The following is a 27,111-nucleotide window of genomic DNA, read 5'->3' on the forward strand; positions in this document are numbered from 1 at the left end:
TATCAAGTGAAATTGTTCGGCATGCTCAATGAACGCAGAACAAAGGTACAGAACAGAGTTACAAGGAAACATTCCTTCCAATTTGTCTACATGTTTTGAGCAGTACACCGAAGACAAAGGGAGTAGAATTACAGGGAGAAACAATAATTTGTTTTGTAAATGAACAAAGTGCATAAAATACCATCGGAGAATCTAATCAGGAGAGGGCATCACGTTGTAAATCTCATAAGCAGACTTTTCCAGCGACTCCCTGAAAAGAGATCAATGAGATGGTTAAGCAGGAATCAAGATATTCAGTGTGAGTGGATGATAAGTAGGCTATTTTGGCAAGGCAATCATTAGAAGGTGCACTCAAAACATTGTCGGTTGTGAGTTAGATCATTCCAAGGAGGATACACATCTAGAAATTGACAAAATATTTGCAAACTGCAGTCCAAATGATGTTTGCCATGATTACAAAAGATTCTCCGCTTCTCAGCTATGTCATCGCAACTGTGTAACCATCAGCAACAGAGAGACTTGTACCAGATAGCAAGCAAAAGTCTGAGAAGTCACCGCCTTTTCCTTGGGAATACATCTGGATTTAGGAGTGTTTGATCGACTAGATTGTCTGAATGAGTATCCGGAGGGGGCAGAGCTTGTAAGAGACGGGCACCAAGTTCTCCCCTTCCATTCTTTCACTCTTTTCTTTATAGAAAAGCCTTCAAAGAGTAATGCTGGTGAGGTGGAGAAGCGTCGGTGGTGGTGATATGTAAAACACTGAGCATATACAGTAGTCTCCCGCTAGTTTACGAATCGTACTTCACAGGTTTTTATTTGGAACATCTGTGTATTTGGAGGATTTAATCGATATGTTGTGACATTCACAAAACTTATAACGAATTCTTTCTAGGAATTTTTGTGCGAAAATAAGGTAACAGATTATCAAAAATAAAATTTATTAATTGGAATATGAAAAGCACTGTTATGAAATAAATTGCAGTGCCACCCATATAACGGCTAAACAAACGGCAAAGAACACAGCGATGTCTACGAGAATGTGGTGAGGTAATGCTGAAAAAGACACCCAGAGGAACGAGTCCGATTTACCGAAATGCCATATTCAGTTAGCCTTGGTTGTGATTGGCTGCTGGCCAAGGTAGATGCAGCTAGGAAGAAGTAAACGGCACTCGTCAATACCCTAGTCATATGCCTGACCGTGTAACTCCATTTTCACCACAACATCAAGGTCGCTTGAGGGCTTGGACTTTCAAGGGATCTCTTCCGGATAGGCCCCACCACTAGCGCAAAAAGTGCATGTGCGAAAAGTTAAGCCCCACCACTTTCTGCCAGCCCCAGTTTGATGTACACACACAACATTGACCTATTTTTGGTGAAAACAGTTCCTTAGCCGCATCATTTTGTGCAAGGAATTTCTCCGTCCGGACTTAAAACCCTAAATAACTCTCTGACGCTTTCAACTCTCGTTCACGGAGTGATCCATCAGCAACGTTCATGTAACAATGGCCATCAAATGACACTTTCAACTGTTCCTAGCAGTGAAGGTGTAATTCCCGACAGTGTTGGTAAGAAATCGGTCTTCGAAAGGGAACCTGGCTGGAACGACCTAGGATAGAGTTTAGGACGGCAATTATATTCACTTATTGCTGGTCCAAAAATTTGGCGAAAATCAAATTCCGCTCAGAAGAATTATCTATTAGCCACACGACTGCTGTTGACTGGAAGAGTCTGCATTTGCAGACTCTAACAGTTATCGGCGGCGCAGGTCGAGATCGATGAAACGCTAATGTCTAGCCCTAAAAACCACGCAGGGTGAGTCTTCCCAAGAAGTGGATTTCCGGAGGCATCGGCCAGGAAACTAAACAGATGTTCATGTACGCAGTACCAGATCGAACTGCGGCCAGTTGGATGGACACAATCCAAGCCTGCATCTCTCCCGGCTCAACCATGATCTCTGATGTGTGGGCATCATACCAAGGAATCGAAACGATGATTGACATGAATTATACTCATGAAACGGTTAATCATACAGAAAACTTTGTGGATCCAACGAATCAAATCATCGAATCTCTTTGGCACGTCTACAAGATGCAGAATAAACACCAATGCGGCGCACAACGCAGCTACTTGTGTGGGTTCGTCTGTAGGTAAAGGTACCGAAAAACGGATCTTTTCATGCAAATTAATAATAACATGTCCCAATTTCCCCCTCTTCACTGCAAAATTACAAGTTTCATATCTTCTTTTTTCTAATCTTTTTTGGGTGGCGGGGGTTAATTTTTTGGGGGGGCTTATCTGGAAAAGATCCCTTTCAAGGATTCTAAGCTTGAAAGGAAAGTCTTGACGGTTCCGTAGAAGGCTATATATGTAATAAGGGTAATCCTGTTTTTACCCTGAAGCAAATGGGTTGTGAATATGGAATACCTCACTTTTCCTAATCCTGGGTAGATGCGGCCTAATATCTCAGAAATGAAAATTTCTAGTGCTAACCGAGTTGTTTGAAATGATGTTCTGCTTGCTCACCTGTGATCGGGGTGTGCAATCTGAATCAGTGCATATGCGCGTTGTCGAATATTGCGGCCAAACAGATAGGCAATACCAAATTCGGTCACCACGTAGTGACAGTGGGCACGGGTTGTTACCACGCCACCACCAAGTTTCAGGTGAGGAACAATCTTTGTCTCCCCACGTTTCGTAGTCGACGGTAAAGCGATAATCGGCTTGCCCTGGCCATCGGCACTGAGCGCTGCGCCTCGAAGAAAGTCGACCTGACCACCAAAACCTGTAAAAGATGCAACGAAAGTGTAATTACTGGAGGGCGACCGAAAGCGAACAAACCGCGTTACAATGGTGCAGGTCAACCAGAATAGCAGAAATTCCCTTCTCCGAAAAGCAACTATAAGCTATCTGACACCAGAAGTGCATTCGTCACCGCATCTGTAATGGCAAGGGAAATATTTCTTGAACCAAAAAGCAAATTCCTATTGGGGCACAAATGACGAACTCAGGTTAGTTTGTTCATCCATAACCTATAAATGATGGAAATAGACAGTACACTCTAGGAGAAGATAAGGAAAACCGTGTAGATTTTTTGTTTCTTCAGCAAACGAAAGCAAATCTACACAATACTCTGTCCCATGGTGGTCATCCTTTCGACGTAACTTACGTATAAACTTACAAATGGGATTCCGCCAGGATGGTAAATACTTCTTCCAAGTTGTAAGGCAAAATCAGCCATTTTGAAACGGAAATATTCTTACCGATATCGCAGATTCTGTGATGCCCTACTTCAACTGTCTTCTACGGTGGAGACATTTCTTTAAGTACCGCCCTTACTCACTGCTTCGCGCATGCGTCCGACTTTGTTACTGCGGGTAAAATCATCGACGTTGTCCTGTTGATATGGAAACCCTTTGCCAATTACTATGAGCAAATGCACACGTTGCGGTGTTGTACACTTTCAGCCGTTGGGATGGGCGAAAAATTATATACTATATATACTATATATATTGGGCAAGATGGCCCAGTGGTTAGAGCACGAATTCACTGACGGGAAGTTTCGTGGCTCGAACCCGACCTCTGCCACTCGACTTCCCCTGTCTAGGCTTGGGCAACCTGGCAGTATCCCAGTCCTCGTGCTTCCTTTGTGTGGCATGACAACTAGGCACCGGAAGGGTGCTGGAGCCGAACGATTATCTTTTATTATCTTACAGACCAAATGGTGTATTATAAGGGTCTACACTAATGATTTGCATTTTTTCAGTAGTGTTGTTTGTAAAATGGATGCCCTTAAAATTTCATTGTGAACTTTACCTACAGAAATTCATAATCACCAGGCAAAACTAGTTCGTAAAGTAAAAACCTAGTTTGTACTACGGAAAGCTGTAAATATGATCTAGATTGAGAAAAAGGTGGCCCAAAGCAAATGGTTTAGTTGACAGCCATTCAGCTGATGAACTTGGCGATGACTGACCATTGATTACTCCCAACTATAGGAAAAATGAGAAAATGACGGAACGGTAAATTAATCTAACCATCTGGCAAGTGATTAGCGTCAATGAAATGCTTCCTTAAGTCTATTCTTGATAGAAGAAACAGTAAGTGGGTTTGCAGCCTTGAAATTTTATAGAAATTGGAGGTACATGATGCACTATTAGGCATTTTCGCAAATATACTCAAAAATAATGTTCATTTGTATATACACGTAACATGCTACTCACAAGGTTGCTGAGAACTCTTCAACGGTCCACGAGCGCTTTCGCCCTTCTTGTAGAACATGACTTTGGCGGGAACTCAGAGACTGCGCCCACCAGATGATACCCAAGAAAGGCAAAACCGGTCGTGGTCTGTCGAAATTTTTTTCAGCAACATTATAAGTGGCGTATTACGTATCGCGATATCTCGAATACCGTACCAACTGAAACATGAGGCCTGGTACAGCACATTAAGTTGAAGAACACCAAAAACGGGAAGCCAAACTTGTATGAAAATGAGTGCATTTGTTGAATGTTCATCCTTGCTTGAATTTTTACCTCTTGATTGCTAGGTTACCTATAAAGCGAATTTGCTAGTGAACAATGAATCTGCGTATCTGTGGACGCTAGGATGTATTTTGCCATTAAGAAAGGCACAACACATAAATGACAGGTAGAATGAAAATGTTTTGCAAAACTCTCTATCGTCACTAGTTAATACTTCCACACAAAGTCACAGCAGAACTAGTGTCCACCAACCTTTGGATAGGCATCCTCTCCTAACAACTTGATTTAGGTGGATTCGGTGAGTGTTTCAATCGCTGTTTCCTTCCGTATATCCCACCAACATTGGTACGACCACGGGTGTTCCACGTTTGTCAGGGTGTGTGGCATAATTAGCTTCCAGAGTCTTCTGGCAAGTGGTGCTCGTACCTGCTCGCTGAGACGCATAACTGAGCAGTTCGTATCGACCTTGCTTGCCAATTAACAGTAACACCCCAGAGAAACAAGGGATTGGTTTGGTGCAAAAAACACTCGTCACCATTAAGTCTTAACGATCCGACATTTCCATATTACATGTGTAGGCACAGCCTAAGGTTGTTGCGCTACCAGGGAACAGTTGGTGCGACCAGAAAAGGGACGAACGGTGGGTACAGACCAGAGTCATGGGGGGTACACCTAAACACGCGATGAGTTGAGTGAAAACAACAACAAAATGAGTGAAAACGGTGGGGTCAGCGAGTAGAAGAGAGGAGTCGACAAGAAATGCCAGAGTTCAAAAATTTTTCAACCCGCGCTGATAAACCGTCCGTGAAAATTTTATTAGCTGTTTCTGTTCTATAGACGCTCATTAGGACCAGTAGTCCTAGCCCAAGCCACAATTCCCGTGTCAGTCCACGTAACCCTTAGCTCTCCATATACGAGACAGACTCGAAAACACTCCTTCCACCTGGAAAGAGTCGGTCTCAAGAGAGGCTTTTCATGTGCTCGTTGGCTCCTGGTGATAGGTACGTGTTCCAGACATACCAACTTGTTGACAAGTCCAGACGTTCATCTAACATGCATCTGAAATGCATATATTGACTGGGCTCCCACCCCTGCATGAATAGGCGCGACTAAATACAAACTGGCACTAATTACGTCATTCAATTCGCCTGGTTATTCGTCCTCAAGCCTGTATACATGTCAGCTGTCTCGTTTAACGGTTCTGATTCGCCTCCTCACCCCCTGAGGTTCGGATGAAATCATCGGGATTTATGGTTTCCGGGCTGTATCATTCGGCCGACATCAATTTTCGTACGATCTATTCCCAAAAGACTTGAAGACCTACGGCATTCATCCAAGGGTCACCACCGGCTCAGTTGATTTGAAAACATATTTTGAAGTGGATAAGCTATGCAAACGAGTTCAGTTTCAGTTTTCTGGCTACAAACCATGTGCAGAAGTATAGTAGTTCCAGCTCCTACGGATTCCTACAGCAAGAATAAGGAGAATAAAGGGGTCACAGTCATTCATTGGAGACGATGACCCAGACGGTTCACTGACGTCACATGGCTCTTTATCCGAAATGGAAGGGATTTGGAGAGCGACGTACTGAGGGGAAGACTTCGATGAAGGATCACCCCTGGCTGCGTGATACGGATACGTTTGTCAGGATCAATAAACACTGGTTTCTTTCAACCCGAAGTCCCAGTCCGGGGAGGCGGTGACTACCAAAGAGACTGAGTTGACTGTCAAAAGATTTTATCGTTTGTTAACAAGTCATGCAATGAACACTTCTGAGTCGTCCCCACTCGACGCATGGCTGGGCGAAGAGGACTCCGTGAGGAAAACGGCCCTCTGGTATACCAATATATGACCAAACCAACTCAGAATTTAGTAACTTGAACGATTGTGAATAGGGCATTAGCAGAGGACTACATTGTTTAACAGCATCAACGTTTATTCGCGTTGCCTTTCTTAGTTCTGACTGAGACTCAACAGACCAATCGATCTATGCTTTCGGCAATGCGGGCGTTGGAGTATTGGGGACTTCAAGTTACCTATCCAGCTAATGACGGTTGTGTGGTCCTCTTGAGGCTTGATCGGTTGGTTTACCATCGAAACGAACATGTTATTATTAGAATAAGATACCTAACAGATGGTGATCAATCGACTGGCTATGCAGGTAGTGAAACGAATGGAATCACTTTTGACGCGATGCAAAGTCCTGGTGTGTGATGCAAACGGACGGTGAGGACAGTTGCGGCTAGCTCCAAAAACGACATAACGAGCCCTTTTAGTGGAACCACTTGACATTTAGCTAAAAATAGGGATTGAGGATCTCCCTATCTTTTGTTCAATCCAGCGAATCAGCTAATGCGTCGCATCCCACTTCGATGGTGTTACAAAAGTCGTAAAGATCGGGGTCCTTTTAGATTCCTTTGTCATCAGCCTGAAGCCTCCTTTACGTCACAATTTCCTTCCACTTAGTAATGTGAGCAACCCAAGAGTACGGTTCATTCGGCTGATAGTGGTCCATCCAGATGAAGAGCATCACAGCAAAACTTCTGCAGAAGTACTTTAATGGGCAATGTCACCAAGGACGAAAACCCCAAAGAAAAGTTAAACAAAGTTATTGAAGACGGCGTGCCATATCTTGTGTAATGGATGTGTGGGAACGACAAGTTGGAGTAAGATCGATCATTGTCCGCACTCCAGCAAGAGTACCACCTTATGTGTCTTCACTCAATTCTGAAGTGGTAGTGATCGAAACTCCAATGTTACTGGAATACACCTTACATAACCTGGGTCCATTTCGTGACAGTTGGCTTAATTTTCGACTCGAAGGTTCTGGCTTCTTAAGCAGTTCCAGATGTCGCAAAACGTCCATCTAAAAGTGTGTACAGACTGCTCTCTTTACGGCTGTTCGATATAGATGGCCGAGATCTTCGGCCGCTGGCATAGAAAAGTACAAGTGGTATTACACGGATGCTCTGCGGGGTTCTGGTTGAAGTTGTTATTAATTAATGGGCGAAATCGCTGAGATGTCATGTTTGGTTATGTGAATCTGCAAGAACACTTCAATCACTGAAGCCATGACCACGATAATCTGCGAAAACAAACCAGCATATGCATAAACCTGACGTAGTATTTCCCGACGTGAAGCTGTCACCTTGTCGTGGATATATCACTTTGAGTAGCGGTCCAAATCTCCAGATGTTTGGTACTTCGGGACAGTTTGTTAATCCGTCCGAAATCGCCTACCATTGGAAAAGCAATCCGTTGGACAAGCCATTTATTTAAAAACCACAATTACTGTTTTAAAGTGGTGAGTTACTCATTGTCGATCGATCCCAAATATCAAAAACAACACATGAACCTCGAATCCCATGGTACTGCCGAAAAACAACTAATCGGAGTATGGAAAACAAAACTTCATGAACGACATAGGTTCGCTATTTACGCAATCTCAGATCTAACAAATCGCACGCAGTGACTACGAGTTACACCAAACCAAAGGCTAACACAGCGGCAACACGTCCGTGAAGCAGAGACGGAGATGCACAGCTCTCGTTAACCAGCTGGATAGGTCAAAGGAGACCATTGTTTATTTAACTGACCTCTTGGTGGATGGTCGTTCAGGCAACAGAGAGTGCTACAGGACAGGCTAAATTGACAATCGATCATACAGACACACACACCCATACATCCACAGAACCACAGTCGATTGGTAGAACAATGGACACGCTGGAGGTTCTGAATCACCCTGTGGGTAAACTGATCTAAAACATGTGTGTGAACGTAGAGAAGGACAAATACGGGCAAGATGGCTAATTATGACGACAAAAACGGAACAAACTTTCCAGATAGAGAAGATGAACTCATTGTAAAAATAAACATCGACCTAAGTCTTTTGAGGAGAAGGATAATGATTTATTCAGACAGTTGATCTGTCCTACGTTACAGACAGGACGCTAAACTGATCAGTGTAGTTCACAAGCCATAAACCATGTACCAAGGGTACGATGTTTCCATCTCCTACAGTTCCAGTCACCGGAAAATTGGAGCTTAAAAGATACAGCCAAGTATTTGAGGTGATGGCATTGCCAGTTAGTTAGCATTATACTCGGAGGGAGTGGGGAACTGCACAGCTATGAATTGAACGCGATAGGTTTGACGCAGGAGCACCGCCGATTATTAGATTAACGAAAGTCTGTCAGTCAGTCAGTGTCACTAACCATTGAGGAGTTGAGTCCCGGGGTCCCTATTCAGGGAGGCGACAGTTGTTCAACCGACTATTTTTATCGCTTAGCGTTTTCATAGTTCGTTGCCATGCCACACACTGTCCACTCTCAATCCTTCTACTTAATACAGGACTGCGTGTAAGGAGATATGCGAGGCAGACGATTATCTGGCATACGAAGTACACGTCCTATCCATTGTAGCCCATGAAGCTCTAGTAACTCATTCATTATGGGAGAGTTACTTTTTCCAAAAACCATCTGCGTCTTCAGCGTTGCATATCCGATGCTTCGATCAGACGCGGCCAATGTTTAGGAGGCACCGATGACCAAATACTGGCAGCTTTCGTACATCCACTGCTCTCCAAGGCCAAGTTGATGGACCATAAAGCGGTGTATAGCCTGCTCCTGACAAACTGACGTCAAGCCGGTGCCATACTTGTCGGTAGTTGTGTAAGGCTATCCTTGGTCTTCCAGATCCTAAAAATGATCTCGTTTCCAGCCAGCTCACCGAAACTTATACAACTGTCGAAGCAAACAAATTTACCTACCTCGTCCCTTGGCTGGCCTGCAAACATAAGTTTTGGGTTTGATCCCAGCAACTTACACTTTGCAGGCTTGAAGAGTATCTCAAACCATTTGCCGGCACAATCATTCAGGTAAGTTAAAATGGTTTGCATCTTTAAAAGATCCGGACCATTGTCCGGATTCTAATGTCTGCGAGCGAACGCTTCGGGGATATGCCGACACTCCAGGATTCGGAGGAAAGTAGAGAAGGACAGTTTTGCCTTACACCACTGGACGTGGCGAACCCAGTCGAAAGCTCTTCGTATACTCGTACGCGCCCGCATGACTCCGCATACAGTGCTCACATAAGGGATATAAATTTGGAAGAGACAATTTTGATCGCCAGACACTGCCAAAGTTTCTGACGATGCAGAGAGTCAAAAACGCTTTCAGATAGAAGAAAATGACATGTGAAGGACTGGAGCTCTTCAACGACTTGTCTCAAGGTGAAGAGATGGTCGTCGTACCGTCGACCAAGGCGAAACGCAGCTTGATTCTTCCTCCCGATAATCGATCAACCTGCGTAAAATAATGACAGAGAGCCATGGCTACCACACTAACGCCCTTTTGGGTTCAAGTAGAACATAGGGTTGATGAGAAAACACGGGGATTGCGGCTACCGGCTGAACCCTAAGAAGGACGAAACAGTTCGTGGGCTGCCAACGTTTTCAGCAACCTTGTGAACAGTTTCCTATGTGAAAATATCTAGAATATCGTGCCAACTAAAACATGAGGCGACTTTTGTACAGCACATTCAGTTGAAGACTATCATGAACGGAAGATTTAGTTGAGATTCCCGTGAAAACCAAATTGATTTCCAAATGAGTGTATTTGTCGAAATGTGGATTCTGTTGTTGACGACGAGCTGATGTTGAGATTTCACTCAGGCTAGTTGGCTTCTTCCAGAGGTTGTGTTGAAAGAGGCCGGCTAAAATGCCCCCTAAACTACCCAGGCCATCGCTCAATTTGGCGACTTTGCAAATGAATGGCCGTACCGTTTTCTTTGCATATTGTATCACTGATACCTATCTTGTTTTGTCCGGTTTGTCGGATCAGTTAAATTAGGGCGCAGCTGTTTCCTGCAACGAGAGCTTTATCCATTTTCTAGGCATTCGTAATCCAGCAACATTCTCCAAGCTCTTAAATATCCGGTGCTTGAGCTATCTGTTGCGCCATCATAGCCACTATTTGCTGGTATGGCTTTTCTGGCTGCAATAACATCTGCTGACCTCGGTTATATAGACGGGTCGGGTGGCTTGGACGGACAGTTCTGAAAGTTGCAAGCATAGCTTCATTAACTCGCTTCCGTTTGACTTCTAACCAATCTTCGTCATCAGAGTGATCGTGCCTTTTCAGTAGCCCTCCAGGCAGATCAGCCCGGTACCGCTGAGCTACTGAAACTGGTCGGAGTTGATTAATGGAGTTATTCTACCTCGGTTCGGCATGCCTAATGCTGACGGAAAGCGAACGATAATTGATAACGGCATGAGCAGTCAAGGTGCATACCTCAGACAGGACGGCAATCCTTAATTGGGGCTTTCCATCGGTGACTAACAGCCACATGATCCAGTTGAATTAATGACTATCTTGCGGCTGGTAGTTCAAAGTGACTGGCTGTGAGCGCTTATGCTGAAATTTCGTGCTGGCCAGGAACAGACGATATACAGCACAATTTAAGAAGTTGCTCTCCGTGATCCGTACAGCTGAACAGATCGTGACCTAAGAAAACGAAAATAATACTGCCGTACGGATGCAGGCACGTGGACCAGCCACCGGCAAAGGGACAAATGGATGCCGTTACTTTCTGACATGTCGATTCCCCCATAAGACCTAATACTGCGGGAAATGTCAACGGAGAAATGTGGGACTCAAACAAATACAAGTTGGGCAGTTCTACTGTCATGCTGCATCATGACACGGTTCGAGACTGCAGTTCAGAGGAAACGTTGAGAACAATCGGACGAATACGCGTACATCTCAATCGTATGGTACAATAAATAGAAGGGTCCTAATGTACACACGATACAGATCAGGAATATGGAACCCGGCCAGCGTCTCATAGGCAGGGAATCCGTTTTCACTGATGAGAATGTGAACAACCGTTCAGTTAATCGCACTTACAACAGTGAACTTTTTTTGTGTTCTGTCACAACTATAGCATATCTGACACGCTTTTTCTTCTGTACCCTTATGACTAATAGATTGTACTCATCTAGTGGACATTCCGCGCTGTCTTCGTTGAAATTGACTGATCTAGCCATCCACGCCAATCCGCCTTTGAAAACAAGTCCTGTTTTGTATGGCCAGTTGGCTTGATATCACGGGAGTTAGTGTTCAGCTGCGAATAAAAGACATTAGATGGCCTAAGATTGGCGTCTTACGAACGTGACAATGTTGATTGCCACGTGAGTGGTCATTTCGCCCATATTTGAAGGGCCTTGCAATTCGCAATGGACGGTTCATTACGATGTGCACACATGGTGCCCAGCTTTTGCTTTGTTAAACTCATGAGTCAAGGTAACAAAGCAATCGCGTTATTGTTTTACATTCCTAACTTTCAACGGTTGTCTTCCCGGAAGCTCTCCTGCACCGAACCAACAGAGTTTCAGCCTAGGATGACTTTTACCATTGGATATTAGATTTTAAATTATCCCTTTTTTTCCTTTCTTCTAACCGCGTGCGGAAACAGTCGTCAGTAGCCTACGTCTGAGGCATTTAACGTGCTCATCGATGACGGCCTTTTACGCACCGTGTTGGAATACAGTACTAGTGATGCCCTGCACCGTCAGTGGAAAAAAGGACGGCACTCAAGCGCATGTGAGGTACAAGAAGAGCGTCAGTTTGCTTATTTCTTGTGGAGTGGTGCCAATAGATTTGTTTATCCCGATTCGACAATACGAATACACACTTAGTTCGCAAAGCTGTACGTCCATCAGCTCTGCTTGTACAATGTTCTGACTTTTCACAACGAATCATCGGGCTGTTTATGACCTGAATTCCGTTTGAACTGATTCTGCACACACGCTTAATGTCAATGGATCAAACAAGCTAGTCTTCTGTCCCAAAAAGCACCAGGAGAGTTCATTAACCCAACCATCTGATAGATCATTTACCGGATATCCGTCGACCACCTATGCTGCATGACCTTGCTGGTAACTGCTTATTCGGACACCGCCAGCGCAGAACGCGATAAGTTTATTGGTGGTATATTGTTAGTCATAGCAGCGACCAGGCCAGCGAGATATGGGGTCGCCGTTTCTCATTTGTTATCATGTTAAACAAACAACCATCACCTACGTGTTTGATCCGTCTACTCTCGCTTGCTTACTTTCGAACGAACATCTGAAACAGGAGTAGTAAGTTCCAGAAATGGCTGGGATGCGCGCAGTCCAGTCGTGGACTTCGTGGACCGCATGGAAACCAAGCTGTTTCATTTCACCCTTGGCCGTACTCAGGCAGCTTTTTGGTTTTTCTCCGAAGCCACAACATCATCTTCACATGGTGTAGGGGCAAAAGACTGTCTGGTGATTTAAGTATAGCTCCTGCGCCACAGATGCCCAAACCACTGCAGGCACCGTCGTTGAAAGCGTTGAGATATTTGCACTAGGTCATGACAAAGTTTTTGGGATACCTCTTGATAGCGAAACCTCACCAAACATCGGATGCACCAGTGGTAAAAATCTAGCTTTCAAACATTTTCAGTCCGCAAAGATCATGTTCCGCCAACCGAATCGGGAACGGGCGGATGACTGTGTTTAAGACCCGGATTCCATACGCCGTTGAACTTCTTTAGCCTGTCTGTTGGACATAATGGTGGAGCCAACGTATTTTGAGTCCGTAACCTGCAAGATTGCTTCACCTCTTCTGTTGATAGACTGGACTGACAAGTCCATGCAGGTGCAGAAGAATTTGGTCATCGAATTCAATTCCTACCAGAGCTGAGCAGAGTTAAATTATCAGGACTCGTTAGGCTTCTTCTATACCATCACCCAAAAGAACGGTATTACCAACACATTCCAAGTCATCTATCAGATTTAGGAACGTAACTGGACGTTAGAATATCTTTCCATTATGAAACCTAAGGGCTTCGCCGGGACACCATCAGATAAAAGGACTGTCAACGGTGATCCACGATGAACGGATCCAAACGTAGCTCGAAGTTCGGTGCAGCAGGCTATGAATTTGCAACTGCATGAATTCGTAACGATGTCCTAATTTTCGTCACAAAGTAAATATTGGTACAAACAGCCTCTTTCGGGACGGTCCAGAGTTCCGTGTTCGGGAAGAATGTAGTAGCAGAAAAGGTGCGAAGGTTCCGGCAACCAGGTCAGTGAAACTGGGTCCATGATATTTAGCACACGCCGTTCTATTGCGTTTTGGGGGATCGGTAAGACTACTGAGGTGTTCCAAGCCCGTGGAAATGTTTAATTTTTCCGGATTGAGTAAACAAACTTGTGAAATGGTTCTAGAAGTGCTCAGTGAAGGGATTTACAGAGTTCAGTAGGGTTATCTTGTCTTCCGGGGACTTTTCTGCTCTAAGAATCGCGGCGACTTCCGGTTTACTTGGCTCTTCAAAGTTGATGAAATGTGGTACTAATACTGAACTTGTCTCAAATTCCTGGGTTTTGGCTAGTTGTTTCAAGTATTCCACAAGTCAGTTTAGCAGCTGTCCATTTGCTCTATGTGGCAAGCACTGTTGAGTTTGGTTTCCTCGGGAAACCCGTATGACATCAAAAGTCTTCGAAAATCATCAACGGATGAAACGCGTACAATGTCTGATGCCATATCCGACCAGCATGAGTTTTTGTCTCTCCTGGTTGACCTAGTGGTCTTTCGCCGGAGGGCGGGTGGAAATCGGACGATTTGATAATACAGGCTAACGCTGCTTTCTTGGATAGCTTAATCTGTCATGTGCTAGCAGTAAGCAGAATCGTGTTCCTAACTGGCCGTCGATTACGCTTGGGAACAACATAAACTTCATTCAATCTTTGTTTCAAGGTTCTACAAAGTCAATCAAACGAAACCAGAGTCGGTCGTCCATACGGGTTTACGGATAGGAGTTCGCTAGTTCATCGAAAATGGGTTAGGTCGAAAAACTGCACCGGTCACTCTCTTCAGTTCGTAGTGATGTCCATGAGGTCAGTGCTTTCAAAGGTGGGCTGAGTCAACATGTCCAGGGACATTGCGTAATGGAGGAACGCCTCGGAATTCTGCACTAAAAATTTTTCGAGGAGGAATACACTCCTAAGGAGTCACTGTGCAGTTGGATTGTCCCCATGGGCCAGAGCAGTACAAGGACGACGAAAATACTAAACCGTGAATACCTGAAAAGCAGATGACACTTTTTACCGCCAACAATTGCTTAGCAGTGCCTTAATACACTGAAGTCTGGTGGCGGCGAAAACCCACAAGACTATATAGAAGCAGTCCAAAGGAGCTCATTAACATGGAAATAAAAGAGACCTGGATTTGAAGCCAAATTCAAACAAACTTGACAGATGATTGAAGCTTACCGGAATAAATCGTCTGTCCAATAGAATCAGAAGACACTTGCCCGGATAGATCGACCTCAATGCAAGAATTTATGGCAACCGGCCTAGGATTCCGCGCAATCACCACCGGAGAGTTCACCCAACCAACGTCGCACATATCTGCAGAGGCGCGTTATGAAAAGTAAACACGGTTAAGCAAGGGAAGATACTGGTCATAAAACAGTATACCTTGGGGGCGGTCTGGAAATGAGCGATTTTAGAGACGAATGACCGATATGAGCGATTCCGTCCACCTCCGATAAGATGCAGCATAAATACTCAAAACCAAGCAGGTTTTTTTAGTAGAGCAGTCGAAGACTTTTGTCCACTTTTCTACCTTTCGGTACGAACAAATCTACATTCTGCCGTACCAGGTCTAACTGTTCGAGGACAACATGTTTAATACAAAAACAAAATGGGTCTTCGGGGTCTGCTGAGATTCGTGGAATTCTTCGTGTAGTTTCAGCACTTGCACGGGTGTCCGAATCTCGCATCTCATCAGAAAAACTACTACCGCATTTAATATACGTTTGCGTGTGTACGAGTTTCTCTTTGTTTATGGTTTACAGATCTTTTCACTCAGCATACTGACGAGGGCTCATACGAAGGCTGACGTAAAAAGTTCCGCAACAGATGTATCGGATGAGAAGTTGAGGAAAAGATAATGACTGCCGGGTTGAGACGATTTTGCAGAGCGACCTGATAAAAACCAAGACGGTAACAATTTGGTTCGGGCAGACTGGACATTAAACCTTCTTCTAAGTGCCTCCGTCAAAAGCTTCACGAAAGTGCAGTTACTCCTGAAGTAACTCTGTCTCAAACTGTGAAGGATTTTGCTACGGCGTCTCATTTTCGTTCAAACAGGTTCTGCTACGTTGATAACATAGTCGTCCTCGTTACTTCTGGTGTACTAGCTGATTCTCGATTGAATCAGACGATACACTTCGTTTACGCGTTTGGAAGTAAGTACCAAAAAGAACATGCGCACGCGAACTAAACCATTTTCAGTCAACGATGAGGCGATTTCTCCCAAACATCTGGGTTTCATCACCCTAGTGAACCACTAAGCGAGTAGAGCAAGTTTTGCAAAGGGTGTGCTGGAAAAGTTACTTGCAGGTAAACTATTCATTGTGCGGGAGATAGACAATCAGCCTCGACACAAAATTCATGATCCACTGTGCTGCAATCAAGGCCCTTCGAACGCATACCAGTGAAACTTCGCTCACAAGTGTTGAAAGTCCTTCTAGATGAGGTTTCGAATACTGGCGTCCATGACTGATTTGAAAGTATAGCTAAATCATCCAACACTATCAAGTTTCTTCAACAACGTTTTACGTTTATGAAACTTAAAGGCGAAGAAGGGGCTTGGACTAATCTGGTCAAGCACCAGAGTAGTAAGTTTGACTGTGAAATTTTTACGTTGTATATTTGATGTACCTCACAGACAAGTTGTTTTGAAACGCCGTTCTTAAAAGATACCAACTCGAATACACAAAACAAACTTTTTGGTCAAGTTATTAAAGTGAAGAAAATAAGGCCAAACACAACTTGGTCACATAGGAGAGGTTCACATAGCGCAAGCATCTCCGAATGCGTCTAGAGCGAACTGAACCAGCAGTTGAACTGCTGGTTTCTGTTTCTGAAAACATTCTGCGTAGAAGAGGGTTGGTTAGTTGGTTGTAGGGCTCCATCCGGTATTATCTGACGGCCCAGCAAAATATTGTTCCGCCAGTTAATCAGTAGAGTATTCAGCTATGAAACGTTTACGATGACTGTCTGCATTAGACGCGACAATCATCCAGTGTCCATCCAAAAACTCTTCGTTTTTTCATCAAAGTAAAAAGGGTACCGCCCGTAGGTTGCAGACATCAGAGTCTGGTTTAAAGATTTATTAGAAAGCGGTTTAAAACACTCCTCGTGTACTATTGACTAGTTTTCGGGTCAAGTCATTGGTCATCTGAAGACCGTGCAGAAAACGGTGGTTGATTGATATCAGCGGCGTTCGTGCTGTCAATATCTTTCCAGATTGTCTGATTGAGCGCTTGGAGGTGTAGGCACCTCAGACATAGACCAGTACTAAGTCACTTTCCTCATCCACTCTTCTTCTCTTCTATTCACTCTGAGGTAGATGGACTTTATGGTTGTGCGGCAGTGAAATATCAGTGTCAACATTGATGTTGCAGTCTCGATTATGATGATCATGAGGATGATGATGATGATGATGAAGGTGATGAGGATGATGGTGATGATGATGATGGTCTCAATGAATATTTGCACAAAAATGTTCTTACCGATACCAGCAGATATATATTTCAAAGACCTTATTTACCCTATCCATACGAAGGTCATTAAATGTGAGCCCTAAACAGAGCATTTTCGAAAAATTCTAGCCCTAATATGGCTGTTCCATAAAAATTCCTCTGAATTACGCACTCCGTAAAATATGTGACCATATTGGAGACCAGTAAGTTGATGGAAACTATTTCGCTTTATTTGTTCCACAGAACACGAAACGATTGTTTAGAAAGTTTTGAGAACATGAAACTTGCATCATAAAAAACGGCTGGTCTTAAGACCACCAAGCTGCTGCCAGCATTCGTAGCCATTTAGGGATCTCACTGAGGCTTCAAAATCCCAACATCAACAACTCCCCAGCCTGTAAAGTTCTGTGACGCATTTTCGTCCTAGGATGTACAGTTTTTCCTCCTGTAGATTCATCCACATCACTCCGGGAGTTCGACTGTCATGGCCTATTGAATCTATTTACCCTTGACTCACAATACATGCACTTTCGAGCTGCATCACTGGTATCGTCAAACTCTGGGCTGAAAAGTGCACAGCGGCGGAACACCACATGAACTCACTACAAACTCATTGGCTACAAGGGTGGTTGACGGAATTTCAAGAGGAACGCGATTGTCAGTGACCTCGACGAACACAGGCGAACAGGATTTGTGAACAACCCCTAAGAGGAATATTCCTGTCCTAGACCGGAAAAACAAGCCCTCAAAATCCGGTTACAACATGAAGACATTCCACCTATTCAGTTTATCATAAATGTAAGTCATCCGCTCTAACCCATAAACAGGAACTTCAGACCGACACCCAGAACTGATCAAGTTGGCTAGTCCTAAGGAATCTCAGGATTGGTTCGCTGACTGTCTTAAAACCCGATCAACCTGCTCGCCTACTCACTTGGCCTGACGAAGCTTTCGTTTCAAAGTCGAAACGTTGTCCAGTGGTAAATCTATCGATTGTTTAACAAACCTCTCTGAAGCGGTGGCCAGATATGTTGAATGTATAAGACTGTCTGTTTTGTTTGTAGAAATTAGAGTGAATCGGTGTTTAAAAAACAGCTCGGTCAGAAACTGTGACAAGGTGAAGCGCATGATATGAACTGTGATCAGGATACGTTTTTCAATCTCGAACCAGCTTATCTTGTACTTAGAATCCGATTGAGATTGAAGATCGTGCACATCCACTGCATGGAACTGAATCGGCGATCGCGATATGGTAATGCTGAACAGGGGTCAGAGGAATACTAGGATAAAATGTTTTGCAAAGTCTATATGAAGAGTGACTGCCGCAATATTTTGAATTCTATATGGATTGGGAATCTGAAGCTGCCATGACCATATAGAAATTCGTTCAAAATCATCTGTGGTGAAGTTGCTTTTTAAGACATTGAAATACACTGGAGAATGTGCTTGCAACCTTAAATCTATGTATCACTGTTAAAAAAACAAATCCAGAAATAGTTCGATATTTAATGGTTAAAAATTGTCATAACCTGTTCGTCACTGCTTCCTAAGGGGTCTAAAATTCGGCCATGAATGCCTGAAGAGATAATCTCCATCCTATAGAGGAAAATGTAGGTAGCTCAGGTAGCGTAGATGGTCGTCGGCTTGCTGGCTGAGCTGGGGAATTTGATTGCAAACATTTCATCACCAATTGAGGTGGCATCATCAGTGCGTTATTGGGGAGCGTAGCGGTGGGTTAGTGGCACAACCACTATGCATTTCCATGCATATTCGACCGTACTAGAGAGGGGGTCGGGGTGGTTGGGAGGGTCACTTAGAATGAATCATCGCCGGTGAATGCCACATGAAGCACACAAATCGATTTTGGTGCATTCAATAGAATTTCCCACGATAAATATATTGGATTAGGTCACCGTACACATGGCTATCGGAGCGTTTCTTTATCGACAGTTCTCTGGAGGAAGTACACTCTCTCAGCCGATTTGAGAGATTTAGGTCCCTAACAATCCAGCAATCCTCACTTGACCTCCTCTGTAGGAATCTGACTATTGTTGAATAGCCGGAGCATCATCCGTTACCTTTTACGAGCTTTACATGGGATTACTAGGCGGTGGGCTTCAGGTTCCACTGACCCATTCGGACGCTGGGCCGACGACCAAATCGAGCTGAGGCAAAGACAGATGAAGGTTGAACATGAACATAAGGCGATCAAGTCCTAGTACATTCGCTTGGTTAGTTTCGTCTTCTAATCCAACACCCTATTCCATTAGTATCCAGAAGCCCATGTCCAGTGTTAAAATGTCCGAAGCGAGTAAGTAGTAGTAATCGCACTCATAAGTTTTATCTGAAATTATACGAGGATAACTGGTTTCAGGGGGTTGCCAAAGAAAAGTGAATATAGGTTGAAGGGAATATATACGTCGCCCGTGAGTCGGAAAGTCAATGGATCACCAAGAGTGCAAGTGCTGAACGGTATCAAACTAGCGTTCAATAAGACAAAACATGCTCATTAAATGAAAGCATGTGAGATCATACAGGAGATAGAGCTATGTGCATGATATTCTGACCAAATAGTGCCTTTTTTTATCGCCGCTCTCTACTAACCACGTTCCAGATACGACCCAGATTCTCTTAAAAATCACTAATCAAAGAGGACACAAACTCAGTACAATAAGATTGTATGCTCAGGAAGGCTTAGTCACAAAAATGTGCGCCGTATTTACGATCACTGTCTAATTCTGTGCCTACAATATGGGTTTTCCAATTTGTGTCGTTTTTCAATCGTATACTGGCTGAAGATACATCCCAGTCCGTGCTTGAATTTATTCGACTCTTTTTACACTGACAAAACAGCGAAAACCAAGTTACATCCCAGATTGGAGAACGAGCGTACGCAGGAGGCAATTGTAAGGCATAGAAAATTAATCCGTGAACGAAAACGCTGCTGGATTTAAAAAGGGGATGGCTACAAGGATAGGTGATAAAAGAATGCACTGTGTGTTGCAAAGACCAGCATATGAATATATTAGGATCGCTTTGATAAGCAAAATTATGGTGTAAAGGACTTTAAAAGTTCAAGTCAGCATGAAACCAAGAAAACGCACACTAGTTTTACCACTTACCAACCATTGGATTATCATCCAGAAATTCGAATACTTTATTTGTTCCGACCACGAAACTGCTGACCAGTTTTCCTGGACGAACTTTTTTGTACGCGTTTGTGATTGCGCCCACATTGACCAGATCAACCACTCCATCAGAGAACATTTCTGTGTGGACTCCCAAATGTCGGTGATTGGTTAATTTTGAGAGCACAGAATCGGGAATCGCACCAATACCTGCAACAAAATATGCGAACTCGCAATCCGATGCTTGAATATTACTAGAACTAGTGTCAATAAATTGCACTGAGAAGTTTAAAAAAATCGAGAACTAGATGCTATCCGTAGGCTAAAACCTCTCAATGTGGGAGATCCAAGAGGATAGGAAATTTGGTCCAGGCGCGGAATGTCCCCATAGCAGAGACACTCAAGAATAACTAATATTCCTTCTCGCAAGTGAACTTCGTTTGATGGCAGACAAAGTATGCTGAGTGATTTATTGTTTAGCTCGAAGTCAAAGGGTAGATACGAGGTAGAAAACGGTTTTTGTGCGGACTCGGTCGTTGTTCAAGTTAGCTAACACATCTGCCTATGTATTAGACAGATGTATTAGCTAGAGAGGTTAGACCCCTGACCTTTGAAAATCTGATTTCTACACAAGCTATTGAAGGCGTAATTTTAGCTTCGTCTAATAGCATACAAGAGCTGCTAGTAATCGTCTCACGTACGTCGACTGCTCCCGGGTTTTCCACAGCAATGATACACTTTTTTATTGACAGAAATCCTGAAGTAAAAGGTTCCTGCGTGTTATATTAAACTCATAAAGTATTGACTATCTCCAGTGTTCCCTTCCGGAAGATTCGGTTCGACAAATACAACGCCCTAATTGGTTTTTCTGGCACACAGTCCCAAAATGATTCACATCAAAATGAGGAATATCTTTGACCAGTCTTGAAGGCCGATGGTATGCCGGATAAACAGGTTACTTTCATTAGGATCCACTACTGTTCAAACCCAAAAGCAAGAAATTGAGTCCATGGGGAAAGGACAACTTTTGTCTTAGACCCAGCAGTTTGAGAAAACTGTCCCCTTTAGTTTATGTTTTTCCATTTTACAGGTTCACTTAACAAAACCTTATATCTACAGCGACGCCAATAGGCCCCCACAGCGTGGTTTCTGGGTCTTGGCAACCTTCCTGTTACAATCGTTCTTGTCAGAGATCCATCAGAAATACAGTATATCCTTATCGAATCGACCACTAAGCTTCGCTAGCTGGACTAGCAACAAACGCCTACTGTGACAACGAAGAGCCCGTGAACTAAGTTGAGTCCCTTAAGTAAATGATCTCTACGACCCTCGCAGATGAAAAATAGCAAGAAGACCTACATGCAGCTCCAATGCAAAGTGTGGAGACGCTCATGAATAAAAGCTCTGAGCAAAGTTCTAGGTGCATGAGTGCAAGTTCGGCCTATAATGAAATTCGCCGACGCGGTTGAACCACTGGTCCTCACGACGATTACTGAGCACGCTGAAATGACACTACCCAGTGACGATGTTAATGATTATGTTAATGACGATGTTGTAATGATCTATGCCGCTCAAAATTGATCCTGCGTCACCAGCTACGGTGATTGAGATACTTCCTCTGCACACCACGTTGAATGGAGCGTCGTGAAATTCCTGAAGTGAAGTCAGAACCTGAATTTAGCCACGATACGCCATTGTATTCGTTAGTCATAAGTTGAAAAGCGGTTGGAGTGTCAAGTGAGAACCACTGCCTTAAACAATAAGAACAAGGGAACTGAATGAGTGTCTTGTTGGGATCAAATGTGACGCGTGAATTTACGGAAAGTTGAATTGAATGCCGTTCTTCAGAAGATATATGCAGCGTGGCCCACAATCTTGGAAACTGAAGATGCATCGTCCTAACCAATAAAGACAGTCACACCTCACCGTCCAGCGATTAACATTCGTGGGCCGGGCAGCTGTTCGTTTCTAGCCGGTTCGGAGACACGGGTTTAGGTATTCACACAGAAGAGGCTATCACAGTATCGCCTATGACTACAACAGGTCAAGAGTGTACAGACAGAGGCGAAAACTGAGTCATCAACAAAACTGATCTATAGCCCTATTAGCATTGGTCACACGAGGGGAAATTTCACTCATCGAAAGCTATACAAGTGGGACTCGTTCAAGGTCAGGCAGTCAGTTTAAGTTTGAATACTTCGTTCTTCTGTTCATAATCAGCCTTCTTTTTACTTCTAACGTCTTTCAACTTGTGAGCATCCAGTATAATGATGCAACCTCAATGAAGTCGTGATCACCATGTGTTCGCAAAACTGAACACATTTATCACAATCTTCGATATCAGTTTACCTTGATCCGTGCACTTATTGTAACCTCACCGTTTTCGAGATAACTTTTAGTTCCACTGCTTACAATCCCGGTGACCAAAACATTGGATTGCACACGCGACCTGACCTGTAACTCTGGTTGTTATAACATGTAACTATATCCCGGGGCTCAAACGTCACTCACGTCTGTTACCACGGTGACCTTTGTCCAGTGAGGCGTTGTTATGCTACCAATCACGTATATATAACACGCGTTGTAACGTGTGAGAGAGGCATGGTTAGAACATGTGCTTTGTCTCATCCTTCGTCTTGAAGCGGGCACGGTCAACCATCCTACATTGAAGAACGCTAGAAAATTATCGTACTATATCACGGGTCAGAAATACTTACAGTTAGTAAAGCATAGAAGTTCAAAGCAAAACGTCCCATTCAAGAGCGGATAAAATGATACATAGTGCTCAAAACTCTCATGCGGCTGTTGGGAAAATTTCCAAAGGCAGACATACACACGACTGGTCGAATATCCACGCACCAGCTTGGACATATTAGTCCAGAAAATCTCTTCAAAAACCCTTGTACCTGAAGACCTTTCGCGTAATGACTGTCTCTCTAATGGGGCCGTATGGTTTTTCACTACACCCGTCAGGCTGTCCGCGCTTCCATAGAACTCCCACCTCTTTAGTATACAGAATCCACATGTCTTTTCCAGGTCATATTGGACTCAGAGTACTGCATCCCGTTAACGAGATGATCAGGTGTAGTTTCGAACGATGCTTTATACCATTTGGTGGAAAGCAATTCTCGTGAGAAAAATGATGGGAATACTGCACTCTTGAGCCTCGAAATCATACTGCCCGTAGAAACCAAGGCTATATTTGTTTACCTTTACACCAACTAGTGAGACCTGTAAAGTTGTGGAAAGGTGAATTACACGGATTCTCCGATGAGGTTAAAGCTATTAGGTTTAGATAGACCAAAAGAGCCGAATAGTTTTGTTTGGGGTCCCAGGATAGACACAAGCTGTCGAAGGCGTTGTCAGAAACGTCTGTTTTTTGATGGCCTTCATCAGTCATATCGTTCCCAGAAGATAACCTGTCACAATTTGGGGGCTCGATTGCATTCGCCTATTCTCTCTGATCAATTAGGTCAACCCAATCAATCGAACTGTCCAAAAATAATTATCGGCTTGGCGATGTCGACCTAAGTGCTTGAACACGGGGCATTGGTGTGTGAAACCCCTTTGGAGTCCAATCAAAACAAAGTAGAATCCATGTTCTACGATACTGTAATGGACGACGGCAAAAACACACCTCGAATATGGGTCATCCGGACAGGAGGGTAACAGAAAGACTGAACGACAAACCATCAATAAACGAAATAAAACTGACCGTGACCGTCAATGCGGTGACCGCTAACAATCCAGAACAGACAGCAACAAAAAGCGAACATATAAATAGATTGCGAACAAGTTTTAGGGTGCGTGACTTTGGATGTTAGAGTCAATTATGCTTGCGGTAATTAGACGTATAACAAAGCACATCTGTCGCGTGTTTTGATCTGATTGATAAGAAATGAGGTAATGGAATTTAGGCCAGTAATATGGGACAAGAACAACAGATGTGAAGAAAATAGTGTGGATGAATCGACGGCATTGATTGAGGTGAACATTGGGTGGAATTTTCAGCCTGGGACAGGGATGTTATTCGCAAAATCCTCCCGGCTCTTCTATCTCTAACTGGTAGCCTCCTTAGACCCCATTATTTACACGAATTTGCCGTTCGGAAGATAAACGTGAGACAGTTACCGTAAAACGCAACCAACCAAGAGTTGCCCTACGCAACGTTCAACTCTCCGTTTCTCGTGGTTTTGCACGGGCACAAGCCGTTATCCCTGACACATGCTTAAAGAGATTGAGTTCCATCGATCCCTTGCAAACGCCATACTTGTCTGGCGTTTTTCATCCTGCAACTTGTAGTCGTGGAATGTTATCCCAATTTCATTTCCTTACAACTGCGGCGGATGGTCGAGAGTATCACACGAGTTTGCTCATCTGCGTTCACAACCATCGTGAATTCAGCAGCACCAATAAACCTTTATTTACTACAAACGCCGTATCAAACTCATTGTACCGTCCAGCAATTAAACGTGACGCCGAGTCAACGTCAGCGAGCAAAGAAGGGATTGAAGTCTCAGCAAAAGGTAGGGTTCAACAATGTGCTTAATTAAGTGGAATGAAAGCACTTGAATAGCAAGCAATGAAGACCAGTCAGAGCACTCCAACCAAACCAGAGAAGCGGTTGGAAGATACCCCACCCAAGTGCCGGTACGGCGATTCGTGCCAAGAGCACAGAAGTAGGGTTACAAACGAATTCAGACACCAACATCCGAACACAATCGGTAATGTGTCACGCGAAGGCTGGTGGTTTTAGCCACATCACAAGGAAAACAAGTTTAGCATTACCACCAGCATGGAAAGTAATAAGCCAGTAATAATTAATGGCGCTTAACTGAAGCAGGACCGAGAGAGCATACCCTAATAAAGAGTGGAGAGAGGGAAAAACAGGCAGAAATTACGAACAGCCCTAAGTCACCACAAAAGTCTATCGAGAACAAGGTGCCTATACCGTGGAAGAACAACGAGAAAAGCGCAGCTGAGTACTATACCGAAATGAGATGGCATCTGTAGGACTGAGCCAACGTCCTTTGCGAACCTGGATCGACATAAACTCGCGATACAACGATAGACACTTCAGCTGGGCAGTCCGACTAGGAATGATACCGTCTATGTAACATGGTTTTGGAAACCTCAGCCCCTAACCAGAAGGGATCAAAGAAAACGGAACTTTCAGTATAATGCCAGGACAGTGGTAATCAAACGTTTGAATCCGTCTGATGTCCTCAGATCGGAGGGACCAAGTTTCACAACGATGGAGCGAGATTCTTTTCTGAGGCCATAAACAACGTAAGTACGGAAATGCTTCTCTCACCTTCATAATACGTGTATAGACTGGCTTCGGCTGACTAGATAATTAAACTGGTCAGCGGAACTTACTCTCCTTGAAGTTTCGTAGGAACACTTTGCCCCAGGGGGACCTCTGGAGCGGCACTCTGCACTTTGAAGATGCAAAACGCATACCCAAACGTGACACAGGGCCCGAAATTCCCGCATACATTTTTACTATCATGAGTCTGAATCCAATGAAGTGTGAATTCCATGATAATATCGGTGAAGAAATTGAACCGAAAAGGAGTGAGGGGATTCTTGGCGAATCTTAGGATAAGTCCGACCAAGACGAGAGATACGGGCAGCACGAAGCATATTTACAAACATGAGGGCATTCCCCCTTAACCGAATATTATATATATATATATATATATTGACGACTGAAAAGGATATTGCTCATTCTGGTGCACTCTTCTAAGCAAGTTGGTCTGGGACGTATGATAGGAAAGGAAACATTAGAAACCTTGAAATGAAATGGCAGATCCAAACGATTCCAGACCACTGGGTAATGAAACCCTTAGTCTATTATTTCCACATCCTGTTAAACACAGGGAGAATAATTAGTGGGTCAGGCGAAATTCGGCAGCTCCGTAGTCTTTTGGACGATAACCGTGAGTGCATTATGTGAATACACCCGAAGTGGACCATGAAAAAACGAAGGTATCAGGAATAACTACGACACGAAAAAACAGTGTAAATCGCTTACCAGTTTGTAGCGTGGCACCATCTTCGACCAGATTCTCAGCGATAATTGTGCCAATTCTGTCTTCCACATCAGAGGCAACTCTGGGTGACATTTGATGACAGGGTTGTGCGCCAGTGCGAAGTACCGTCAGATTGCTAAAGTGGATACTGGCGTCACCCCGCGTCAGTGGTAGCTGGTCGTTTACTTGAGCTTTTGTGAGGAAAAATACGGTTGAGTGAATCAAGCAGAAATTACCAACAATGTGCTTTGCGTTCTGAATAGCTGAGCGTGTGACATCTACTGAAGGACCAAGGGAACAAAACCCATGTTTATCTGGAGGCGTAACATTGATAACAGCCAAGTCCAGTTGCAAATGTTTCCGACGAAACAATAAAGGAATTTCACTGAGAAAGATGGGAGTGTAATCTGCTCGACCTTCTCGGATAGCTTCTCTACAATTACCACCTGTAATAGATTAACATCTAAAACGTATTTGTCAAACCTGTGAACAAAGAAGTTGAGCGAAAGCGATTCTGAGCAGCAATGTCGTTAAAAGGGTAATGTCCTTCAGTGTGAATGTGGAAGAGCTTGATATCTTTGAGATTATTAGACATAACATATTCATAGAGTTCTTTTAGGAGCAAACTGGGAGTTGCTGCTCCACCGTGTAGGAAAACATTCGCTCCTGGGAAAAATGCTATAGATAAGAGCAGCGTATACCATCTTTAAGGAAATAAAACGCCTCATCTCCACTGGATGCCCACTTTGGAAAACGTCCCGGTACGGGAGAGAATGGCTCCTGAGGTCCCGAAATATAGTAATTTCGGCTTGCACTGAGATGCAATGCACGCCTTATCTCACGAACAAATGAAAGGCGAAATCCGTGCCGTAAGCACGTCAGCTGGTGCAT

General features: G+C 43.9%; 1 protein-coding gene across 1 annotated transcript; it reads right to left on the reverse strand.

The window, feature by feature from the left end:
* Window positions 1-27,111, reverse strand: T265_02874 (hypothetical protein; the record flags this gene model as incomplete). The annotated part of the gene is made up of 7 exons (XM_009167227.1): window positions 1-250; window positions 2,524-2,782; window positions 14,779-14,916; window positions 20,180-20,395; window positions 26,223-26,666; window positions 26,704-26,886; window positions 26,922-27,111. The coding sequence occupies 7 exons, from the start codon at window positions 27,109-27,111 to the stop codon at window positions 193-195; spliced, it is 1,488 nt and encodes a 495-aa protein (XP_009165491.1).

Source organism: Opisthorchis viverrini (genome assembly GCF_000715545.1).
Source record: "Opisthorchis viverrini unplaced genomic scaffold opera_v5_40, whole genome shotgun sequence".
NCBI lineage: Eukaryota > Metazoa > Platyhelminthes > Trematoda > Opisthorchiida > Opisthorchiidae > Opisthorchis > Opisthorchis viverrini.